This window comes from Engystomops pustulosus, chromosome 1 (assembly GCF_040894005.1).
Source record: "Engystomops pustulosus chromosome 1, aEngPut4.maternal, whole genome shotgun sequence".
NCBI lineage: Eukaryota > Metazoa > Chordata > Amphibia > Anura > Leptodactylidae > Engystomops > Engystomops pustulosus.
Genome location: NC_092411.1, coordinates 141,551,939 through 141,564,336, shown reverse-complemented (window position 1 = coordinate 141,564,336; position 12,398 = coordinate 141,551,939). Strand labels below are relative to the sequence as shown.

General features: G+C 39.3%; 1 protein-coding gene across 6 annotated transcripts in view; it reads left to right on the top strand.

The window, feature by feature from the left end:
• Positions 1-12,018, top strand: part of FRMPD1 (FERM and PDZ domain containing 1) — a 100,718-nt gene extending 88,700 nt beyond the window's left edge. For 5 of the 6 annotated variants that reach the window (XM_072154920.1, XM_072154921.1, XM_072154922.1 and 2 more), the window contains 5 exons: positions 1,067-1,162; positions 2,692-2,874; positions 2,997-3,141; positions 5,875-6,747; positions 7,628-12,018. In XM_072154920.1, the coding sequence (XP_072011021.1) occupies positions 1,067-1,162; positions 2,692-2,874; positions 2,997-3,141; positions 5,875-6,747; positions 7,628-9,744 (3,414 nt within the window). In that variant the 3' untranslated portion in view covers positions 9,745-12,018. The remainder of the gene's footprint in view (positions 1-1,066; positions 1,163-2,691; positions 2,875-2,996; positions 3,142-5,874; positions 6,748-7,627) is intronic. The other variant, XM_072154925.1, reaches the window with a different exon arrangement.
• Positions 12,019-12,398: the final 380 nt, after the last annotated feature.

The window sequence follows — 12,398 nt, the reverse complement described above, 5'->3', positions numbered from 1 at the left end:
ATATATATATATATATATATATATATATATAGTTTAATATAACCATGCATGTCTTACTTAAAGGGGTATTCTCGTCTGGGCACTCACATTCAGTTTCACTAATCTTCCATGTATAAACATTTCTTCAATTAGATGTTATTAAAAAAATTTTTCCTGTGTGAAGATAATTTCTCATAAATGTAGTCATGTTGTCCCTTAGAAACCAGATAGCTTCCTAGGATACGACCACGTCACACTCTAGCAGTGGTGGCCAGACTTGCGCTATTGAGCCCTGCCTGGCCTCCTGGATTCAACGATCATTACCACAGGACGGCTGTGGGATATGCAGTAACTCCCGGACATTTTATATACAAAACCTCTTTGTTTATTTCTGCAATCCCTCCAGCAGACGTGGCCGTATCCGAGGAAGCCATCTCGTTTCTAAGGGACAACATGACTACATTTATGAGAAATTATCTTCACACAGGAACATTATTTTTAATAACATCTAATTGAAGAAATGTTTATATATTGTGAGACACTGAAGGGGTTAACTGTGGATGGGCGGTATGTTTCCCCTAGGTTTTGCTATTATGCAAGGCCTTAGTGCTGAGGTTTGTGTCCAGCACCTTGGACACAGGTGGTGGGAACAGCCCAATTATCCTCATAAGGCCGCTCAGCAGAGCTGAAGTTTTTGTCTCTCTGTAAGGAGGCTGGAGAGCACACAGCCCTGACCTCTGTGCCTGGAGCAGCCAAGTGATTTTGTATAGTGGTGAGTTAGTGGAATACTTGTATAGTTAGCACCCTGACGGGTAGGATTTTGTTTGTTTAATGCCTGAATGTAAAGGCTGTTTTATTTTGCTGCTGCAATAAACGCAGGCGAGACCTGTTTTGGACTGTACCTTGGTGTCACTGTCTTGAATTGCATCACAGCACCCCGCTACCACGGTCTCTACTGGGCCAAATCCCCACAATATGGAAGATTTATCAAACTGAATGTGAATGCCCAGACGAGAATACCCCTTTAATATTAGTTCTTTCACTTTCTATCTTATTCTTACCTTTCGCCATTTAATACCATTTTTAGCAGCCAATCTCTGCAGCTCAGGTACGATTACAATATTTAAAGATACTTGGAGACTTGAAGACCTATGGGGGAAAAATATTCAATGCCACACTAATGGTAAGTAGCATAATTATTATACTATTTATACCTAACAATACATTATTTAAAGGAAACCTACCACTTAGAACAGCTTACATTTAAACCAAGGACACTTACATTTAGCTGAGGAAACCCCGATGGAGACACTTCTCTTTTTTTTACATAAACTTGTCTCTACACAAATCCCCTTTATATTTTATCCATATTATCACTGGGTGCTCCTGTGCACGTAACAGAGGGCGCTCCTCTGCGAATCATTTATTCATTCCTCTGATGCAATTCTATTCCGCCCCCTCTTTTGGATTCAGCAGTTCCCAAGAGCCAGTGATGTCACCTGGCGCTTGGGAATGCTCGAGCATTCCCTCAATATACAGCTGTGCAAGGTATGTCTTGTGAACCCATACTGAGGAGCAGGCGATTGCGCATTGAGCGAGTCAACTGTGTATGCTTGAGTATTCCTAAGAACCAGGTATATAAGACGTCATTGGCTCTCAGGAACTGCCGAATCCAAGAGAGGGGACGGATTTGAAGTGCAGAAGAGGAGCGCCGAGCTGGCTAATTTGCATAAACTATAAAGGTGATTTTTGAAGAACTGACAAGGTTTTATAGAAAAATTTCCCTGATCAGGTTTTCCTCAGCTAAATGTAGTTGTCCTTGATTTAAATTGAGCTTCTCTAAGTGGTAGGTTTTTTCTAAGCTTTTCTAAGTGGTAGATTTCCTTTAATGTATAAATGTCCAGCAATACCTAAAACTGCAAAATATTCTTGCATTTTATAATGCTAACGCAACTGCAAAATATAGACCCTTTCTACAGTATTAAAAAACTGCATGTGTCTTTAATAGATTCTAATGTCTATGAGTACATAGACAGATCCAAAAGCCTTCTATGCTGAAACATTTAAGTGTGACAAAGATCCACACCACTGTATTAATAAAAGATAAAGGGGCACATTTACTTAGAAAGTCGAAAACTGCAGTAAAAGTGCTAATTCCGTGTATAATCCTGGGTGCGAACGATTCACTAAGATTGTGTGCCAGAAATCATTAATCTGTTGCTTCTCCGCACTGGCCCAACAGAGATCACCATCTTTTTTGTAGTGCACCTTTAACATTCAGAAAAGCATAAGGACTAAGTGTGTGTTGTGTCCACACATCAAATTATATACTTCAACACGAAAAGAGAAGATGTGTATTAGGGACGAAATAATTTTATTCAGTCATTTTCGTTGCTCGGAAGGCAGCACAGCTGCGCCATAAAAGGGTCGCATGCTACACAGTAGCGGCACAAATACTTCTTATATACCTGTGCAAGCTGTTTTAGCCTAGAACATGCACAGTCCAACAAAAGTGCAATGCAAAGCCCTTAGTCAATGTGTCCCATATTGTTTTGAATACAATTTTTAGGGTTATGTGTTTCTTCTTTTCTCTTTATTGATATATGAATTGTATGGGACATACCACTGTAAATATCTATGGAGGACTGATTTGTGCATGTCCAATTTGCCATTCTCTTGCTCCAGAATGTTAATATATTATTTTCTGTACAGCTACAGGACAGAGAATCATATGTCTCTCTTCTTGTTGGAGCCAAGTATGGTATCAGCCAGATTATTAACAACAAACTGAACATCATGATAACCCTAGCAGAATTCTCCAACATCAGCAAAATAGAGCTAAATGCAGAGTCAGAGAAAGTAAGCATGGTAAAGGTTTATCTGCAGGATGTAAAGGTAAGAACAATCAGTGCTGTTTTTAAGAACTCATTTTGGAATAGACAAAATCTACATTATGTATGTTTAATGTTAAAAAAGTATAATTGTTTTTAAATATACACTGTTTTTTCTATATATAGCCTCTATCCCTCTTGTTGGAGTCAAATAGTGCAAAGGACATTGCATGTCTCATTTTTGGTTATTGCAAGCTGTTTTTAAGTCCTACCACATCAATCTTTGAGTGGCCTGGTAACAGTCTATACCACAGGATTTCTACAGAGGAAGGTAAGTAAGAATAATAATCATATAGGTCTTTCATAAATGTTCACTAGAATGAGTGGTACAAAACTTAAATAAGACTTTTAAGTTAATGGTCACCAAAAAAACATGTTAATGGGATTGAAAATTACTATCTATTAATATTAAAGTTTTGTGGGGCACTTTTAGTTTTGTTGTTCCATTGTCAATCCCAAGATCCAGTCAAAGAAGGTGGGGGATCTTAATCATTCAGTCAATCTATCCAGACTCCGAACCTGGGCCCTTAAAGGGGTTGTGTCACCATAGCAAATGGCTGTGATTGGGTCCAATGCATTGTGACAAGCACTTTCACCATTTACACTTATTACAAAATAGGCAGGCTTACTGAGATAACTCCTTTTGTCCTGGTTGCTGGCGCCCTCTAGTGGTAGATGTGTCCTGTCCTGAGCTACAGCTGATCTGGCCGAGTCTGCGCACAAACATTCCTTCACTCCATGGGCTCACAGCTCCTCTCCACACTGAGAGATCAGATGACTCACTGCAGCCAATAGGAAGTGAGACAGGGGGCAGAGAGCTCAGCCGTCTACACCAGTGAATGAGGTGATTTCCAGTGCTCCACATTTGCTTCCAGCAGCAGATACAAGGTAACTGCAGACATACATGACTATCTTCTGCTCAGAGGAGTCCCCCCTAACATGGATCATAGCAATGCAGCAGCCCTCTCCTCCCTCCACCATTAGTCAGGTTACACAGGAGCCTACAGCAACAGATACAAGGTAACTGCAGCCAGACATGGCATCTGCTGCTCAGAGGAGTCCCCCCTAACATGGATCATAGCAATGTAGCAGCCCTCTCCTCCACCATTAGTCAGGTCACACAGGAGGCTGCAGAGATAACACAAGTAACAGGCTGAGCTCTGACCTCTCCTGATGCATCTCCTGTACTCTCCACCATTCACTGTCCCTCCATGTTACACTGCTTTCCTGCAGTCCTCCTCCTGTACTCTCCACCATTCACTGTCCCTCCATGTTACACTGCTGTCCTGTCCCTGACTAGCAGGGAAGTAGCTAAAGTAACATGTGAGAAGCTGTCACCTATTTATCTATGCATCCATGCATGGCAGCCTGACCGACCATTAAGCTGTGAGAATACATAGTACATGTATACTATGTGCAGTGTCCTGTGTAGTGTGCAGGGGGCGCCAGATTCAGGATTTCTGGCGCACGTTCTTCATGAATCTGGTGCCCCCTGCACTGCTTTGACAGACTGCACCAACTTTTTTTGGTGCACTTTTAACATGGGGCGTGTGACACATTTCTATTGGACTTCTATTGGATCAGTAAATGCAGGGACTATTTGAGCACAGCAGGTGGAAGGAGACTCTGAAGGCTGAGCGCTCTGTAGCACTGAGGTGTGCAATAACTGCCGCTGTCAGTGCTGTGCATGTGCCTGGCTAGGCCCCTCCCACATCTGCTTCTGTGTGAAGCTGAATAGAGGCTGAGCATGCATCATAATAACAAATACGAAGGTATATTTACTTCCAGGTAACCATTACAAATAGATTTTTGAAATATTTTAACCTCTTTGACAGCTTTTTGCAGTCAATTGTTTCGTGGCATAACCCCTTTAATGTGTAACTGCAAAGCTATAGTAATTTTACCAAATTATTATATGTGATTCCTCCTTTGAAAACAAACAGAACGATGCCTACTTTGTGCTGCTCACTCTTTTCTTTCCAACGTTATGGCATTTTCTGTTCTGAAAGTGTTTGACAAAAATGTTTCTCACTAGAGGTGAAGTGGGCAGAGACTAATATCTGTAAGTCTATGTCCTCAGGCTGAGACCAGCTAGCTTGCCCACAGATCCCATGATGCCTTGTGTTCTCTCTCAAAGTAATTTAGCATTAAATCCATTTAGTTTCCCAAAAGTTAATCCACTGAACACTGCACAGTGCACATACAGGATGTATATGGCGACCAGTCTGGTAGCTTCCATCACATGGAGGAGCAGGGAACATGTTATAAGTGATAGAAATTATTAGTACATGAAGTCTATGCGTGTTCTGTGTGAGTACTAAGGGTTAATAGCTTATGTGCACAGAGCTGATACTGCCGATGACAAGGTGGGAGAGGGAGGTAGCAGCATAAGGCACAGAGATAGAGGAAGTTCTGTAGAATCACAGACTGGGATGGAGGGACTGATAGAGGACAGGGAGACTTGTACCTCACTATTCTTTGCAGGAGACATCTGCATTCAGATGGACATATCCAGCTCTACTTCATGCAGTCTCACATGACCTCCTCCTCTGTGAGCAGCAGCTCCTCCCCATCCCAAGAAACTGACCAAGAAACAAAGTGTAAACAAAGTACAGATTCATAGGGCTTATCAGCACATGGAATGGAGGCAGCAATTGCAGTACTGAGGTAATCTGAGGGGTATAGCAAAGAAACTGAGTACAGGTAACAAAGATAATCGGCAAAGTTGTTTTACAACTCCAAGAGCTATTGATTTGTGGGAAAAAAAACCCTTCACAGTTACTCGTTAAGTGGTGGCAATACTGTCCTAAGTGACTTTTGATTAATGGTAGCTGCTATAAGAACAATAACAGCATAATTTAAACAGTGGTAGAGTATGCTAAAAGGTACTGTTTGCTATTATTGGGGGATTTCCCTGGTGACAGGTTCCCGTAGAGTATTATTTGTTAGATTGTTTTATCTCTATGAAGCCTGACATGTTAATGAATTCTGTGTTTATTTTAAGGGTATGAATCTAGAGCTTGCAGTGACTCAGAAGAACTTGACTCTTCTGAATTTGATTCTTCTCAAGACCTCTCATCAGATCTGCATTTTTTGAAGTCCCGAGACATAAATCCACTGAAGGAAGTAGATGAGATAGAAGATGAGAATGGAAGTCAAATTAAAAATGAAGAGTCTAAAGAAAGTGATGTAAAGTTAAAAGAGCGCTGTGATGGTACAATCAATGATACAGACAGTATTTCTGAAAACTCAGATTCAGCCAATACAGAAAGTCAAGGTTATAAAATCAGCTGGTCCAGTGATTCAATTGATGCTCTGGAAGAAGATGACTTTGAAACATGCTCCTCAAGTAAGCCTGATTTTTTTCAGTTTTATACACCTATTTTGAAAGATATCTCAGTCGAGGATCAAGCTGTCTTCTCTGATAACCCTGAACAGAAATGTGAGGGAAATGCCTGTCATGAACAAGATCCATTGCTATGCATTTTGCAGCGGATAAATTCCAGGGAAGATACAGCTACAGATTTGAAGGATCCATCCAGATCTCCTAAAGGAACAGGAAACAGAGAGGACAATGATCTGCAAGGCTTCTTTGGCTGTCAGTTTACAGAAAATAATGTCATGGAGTACTACAGTCTGTGCTCAAATGTTTCTCCTGCTAGCAGTGTGGAAAGAAACGTTCCTAGCAGCCCAGAGAGCAACTTCATAAAGGATCAAATAACAGAAGATAAAATTCTCAAAAAAGCTTATAGTGGTGGAAGAAATGAAGAAGTGGAAACTCTAATACTTGACCCACCACCAGGTTTTTGTGACAGTAGCTCTGAAGAGGAATTTTTCGATGCTACAGATCGCTTCACACCAACACTAAGTTCTCCCGGTAAATAAAATTCTAAAATGTCTACTATGCATTCTACCCTATGCTGAAATCAATTTACAATACTCTTACATTTAACTAAAAATGTACAGTATGGAGCTATTAGCATAATTGATTTCCACTGTTGGCTCCTTAAGTGAATTGATCCATTTCGATATATTGAAATATTTTACAGTCATTCCTTTGAAGTTATAATGCTCTTAAGGTGCGCATTCTTGATTTTCAGATTTATTTTTTATGCCACGTGAAAAAGAAAAAATAGAGGGAGCTATTTATCATACGCTGGCGCTCCTGCACCAGCACCAGCATTTGATAGCTCTTGCGCAGCCCTATACATCAAGAGGCTCCGGTCTCTGGAAGTATCTGGCGGGATCCTGGCAGGCCCTGTCTGACGTAGAAATAAAGGCAGCTGGCGACTTTTTACATGTGTGAAACACCCCACGACGGCCTACTCCTGGCTGACCCCTTCCCCCATGCCCCACTGGTGTGCAGTTGGCGGACTGGGGAAAATAACTGCAAGTGCTAGCAATAAGTTAGCATTTCCGAAAATTGCAGGGCTTCTACGCTACTGACGTGGCACAGAGGCCGTGATACATTTTCCCCAGAATGTCCCTGCCAGGACTCTCCCCACAACCACATTAAACTCTGTGTGCCCTTCTCTCTGAGTTTACATAAATTCTTTTTTTAATATGATATTAGACATACATTACATGTATAATAGTTTTTCCATAGCTTCTCTATTTTAGCAAAATGTTTAAAGATATATTCTGACTTGTCAGTGACACTTTTATGATGTTTCATCATTTCTTGAATAGATATAATAGCACATTCAGTAAATCTTTTGGGTGCCATTTAAATTTGTGAATGTTTTATCTCTTTTTAGGTTCAAAACCAGAGAATAAATTTTCTTATGCAGACGGACGAGCACTGCATGGCACTCATGCTGAAGTAGAGGAAAATTCTACTGGAAAAAGTAAGACAATGAGGTATACAAGAAAGCCTAAAATGATACGGAAAAGAAGATCATTTCTACAGACTGATTATACCACTCAGGTCACATTTCCTTTATCTCCATCGGACTCTTTAGAGACTACGGATCATGTATGTTGTTTTGAGAAAGAGTCTCACCTACCGGTTGAATCACATTCACCTACAGTTTCCTCCTTAAAAGACATTGAGGGTGAACCTTCTCTTTTAGAAACCAAACCCCTTGTGCAAGAAAAATCCATAGTGAAATCTAACAGCAAAGCACATTCCCCTAGACTAATGGAGATGGAACCTGACACCATGGAAACAAAATCAGTAACTGATTCAGTATTGTCCTCTATATCTGCTATTCGTTTCAGGAGTGACTCTGGAGTTACAGAAAGTCCTAATGACTGTCACTATTCTTATACCAATACAGACTGGAATATAGAGGAATGCAATGGCCAAGCTAGTCCATCAGAAATATCACTACAAATGTTCACAAATAGCACAAATGAAGTCAATTTCTGCTGCCCAGAATTAACTGACAGAAGTAAAGAAAACAAAATAAATTGCTTTAAAGATTCAACAAATACAGACACCTCTGAGGAAAAAGTTAATGATATATTCAAAAACATATTTCAAAATGAGGATAAAAATAGGATTACTGAAGAAGATATTGGTTCAATGACCACTCTTCCTTCCGCTGACAGAATGCTACCATATGTTGCTCAGTCTGAAGACAATGCAACATCTGAAGACGAATCAAACTGTACAAAAAGTTCTCCCAAAAGCTGTAAAGCACGGAATCTATTTGGTTTCACCAGTGCAACGGATTTACTTTTAGATTTTAAAGGTCTTGCCGATCTCTTTACTAATTTACCTATCAATTCAGTTAAAGAGGGAACCTCTGCAACTTCTACCATGCCTCCTTCTGAAGAGGAAATGCATCTTTTAACAAATCAAGAACAAGAGCAGTTCACATTAGATGATTCCCCTAGTATAGGACTGTATGGTAGAAAACTTTTTTCTGCACCGTGCTTGAAATCCTCTGATACAATGTTAGACACACATACATTTTGTTGTGATAAAAATATAGAAAAAATTGACTCTAATGTTGGTACATTAAGTGCAGATGAAGGTTATAGTGGCCATTTAAAATACATAGAGAGTAATCTATCTGATGTAAATACAGGCACACGAACATTTACTGACTTTAACAACAAAGCTCCTAAAGGATATGAAGCACTTGTTGAAAATGAACTTCAGAATCATGAAGTTAAAAGAAAGCATAAGGTATCCAAAGTAGGAAATTGCAGCTGTCAGTTATCATATGCAACCTGCTTTCGACCTATAGACAATGATATTGAAGATGAAATTATTGAATTTGCTACAAGTTCTTCTCCTTTACCTACTACAATACCCCCTTCATCTGTTGGCTTACTGTTTTTCGAAAACAATCTTAATCCTAAAGATCACATAAGAAACAGTTTATCATGCTTACAGCATTTTGAAGCTCTTGATCTTATAAGGCAAAGAATACAGGATTCTCCAACTGGCTTTGGCAAATTGCAGGACAGTGTACTGGACCTCCAAAAGATTTTAGAGGAATTCAAAGACAAGCTTAAAACACACCCCAAGGACAAATGTGCTGGAATGTTTTTAGAACAAAAATCCTGCCTGTGCAATGTGTCTCGTAAGATGATGTCTTCATCACAGAAAGTGCTGAAATCAGACCAGCTATCTGAAGAGATTTACCAGGCTGTAGAGGAAACATTTTTTGGTCTGATGCAAATGACTGATGCATGTCTCCAATTTTCTACTTGCATAGGATGCAATAAACGACAAATGGACCTTCAAACTAATTTACGTGATCTAATATGTACCTACCATCAATTTATCCAAGCAGCTAAGAAGGCTTCAGAGAGTGAAGATCGCGACCTCCATTCCAAGCTGCTGTCGCGCCAGTGCACAGCACTCACCGCTGCTATATTTTGTCTGACACAGCAATTCAGATCTTTGGTTTCTCTCTGAACCAAAAACAAATGAAAAATTAGCACAACTCCCTCTGCCTCAGGCCAGTGAGCAGGCTTCACTTATCCACCAAAGCTTTGCACTGTTTTTGCTAGAGGATACATACCAATTTGACAAAAAATTGCCTAAAGCAGTTGTGCACATGTATATACACTGATAGGAACAAAAAACAGTAATATTGCCTATGACACTCAAAACTGTTACATATAGTTTTATAAATTGCACTTGCATGGTGAAAGCCTTCGATTTTCATAAGTGGCGCTGCTGTTTATGTCTCATGCATACAACAATACATGGTGAATATAATCTTATTATAATAACATCTGATATTGTGCCAACTCTTTGACTCCTATAGGTGTTGTATTAGAGTTATGTACAAAAGGCAATTTTGCATTAAAGCCAGTTTCAGAAAACCATGTTTAATCCAAGAAACATGGACCATTTGGCGGCTGAATTGCTCAGGCTGAACTGTAAGCTTACTTTTAGAATGCATTGTAGATGACTAGATCCGGATCGTGGGGCACTGTTCATGAATTGCCAATATAGGACTGAAAAGGCATATCTGATGCTTGCGCTGTGCACACTAAAAAGAAAATACATGAAATAACTTTTCATAAAATAAACTAAGTCAGTAGGATAGAATTATCAAGACAGACTTCTTACTCCATTTGTTGGAGTGTTTTATGAGCTCTTTAGATGTCTTTTGCACATCAGATTTATTTTTGTGGTTTGAACAGCATGACAAATGAGGCACATAAGGTGTTAATGGCTGAAGTGCTTTTTCAACATTTAACTAAAAAAGTTGTAAAATAAGTAGCAAATTTGCCTAGTTCTAACATTTTTCTGGCCCCAGGTGACTGGAGTGGCTTTGCACCTAAATATTATACTTTCTCAAAAGTTGTCTACCTCATTTGCAATCATAACATAAATTTGGAAAAAGTTATCTGAAATGAAAAGTGTAGTGAGTTGACTTATTCTTACAAAAAGCTGCAAAATTGGCGCAAATCGGCAGATGCAACATTTTTGATATATTTCGAAAAACTATACTTTTTATTACACTGCAAAAATGCAGTGGAAACCCTTTCCATAAGGAATTAAATAGATTGAAAATCTCTTTAAATTCACTGCAGTCAATATTGCTGTAACTATTGTATCATTAAAAGATAAACTCTTGTGAAATTAATATGGACAAGTGAGTAGCAATCATTTATATACTTGCTATATGGTGCAACTCTAGAGCTACTTTTTCCTACACTTTGTTAGACTCTTCAAATCTTTGTTTTATGCTTAAATCATTTAAGAAAATAATCTTACAGGGAGTCAGCAGAAATAGACCCAATAAGCCACTATCTGTATTTTGTGAAGCAGAATAACACCTTTCAGATTATGTTTCTTTTATCATCCAGAAAATTAACTTGAAAGTGATATGTACATTGATTGTATAAAGTGATAGAAGTGAAGAGCTCAACTGAGGTCAAGCTCTCCCTGCCTCAGAACACACACATTGCTGCGAGTAACATTACACAGTAGATTTCAGGAGAGACTGTTAGTTATACGAGGTGAACTTGACTTCAGTGCTAAACTCTCCTCCCTCCTCCACTTTATACAGTCAAGTTATATCTAACTTCAAAGTTGATTTTCCAGAAGAAGCCACATTGGATCATAAAAGAAACATTAATTGGACTACTAAAAAGGTTCCCTTTAATACTGACGGATAGCTTTGCTTTTCCCTTAGTTTCCATAAAGTTGCATGTACGAATGGTTCCTTCCGTCATAACTTTTGGATATTTTTTACTTATTAATAACAGATACATGACAGAAGGAACCCTTTCATACATGAAACTCTGTAGAACGGTTTTCCACTCACAGTCATTATTTAGATTTCATTATGCTCTTCAATAACAGAAAGGCTGTAAGATAGATGTAAATGCTTTATTCCATGTTCAAAATAAGCCACAATTAGAAGACGATTATATTGCAAGAAAATAAATCATCCAAAGTCAAAAGCCACTCAAGGTTATTTTTTGCATTCCCTTTTGCGTTTAGACTTCCAACCAACAAATATCTATGTCTGTTTGCAGGGTATGTGTGTTTCACATATCTTAGAGGTAATCCTGATATCAGACATCAACCCCTTAACGCTACGGCGCTGAGGTACAGGGAATGTATGAAGAGGGCTCACGGGCTGAATTCTCTTCATACAAAGGTGGGGGTTGTTGCATATTGCAGCAAACCCCACCGCTAATAACCGCGGTCGGTGCTTGCAAAGTCGCCGGCGGCGCGCGGGCGCTGCCATCTTTATTCCCATCACCGCTCCCCCGAACGTCATCGGGGCGGCAATCGGTTGCCATGGTAGCCTCGGGTCTTCGTTTGACCCGAGGCTTAATGGCTTCTGCAGATTCGTTACAATGAGCCAGTGGTACAGAAGTATTGCAGTATATGGTAGGAACGATCTGACCATCTAGGGTTAATGTACCCTAGATTTTCTAAAAAATAGTGAAAAAGAAAAGTTTAAAAAAAGTTTAAAAATAAAAAAATTAATAAAATATTAAAAATTCAAATCACCCCCCTTTCGCTAGCACTGATATAAAACATAATAAACAGTAAAAATCACAGACACATTAGGTATCACAAAATGCCCGATCTATCAAAAT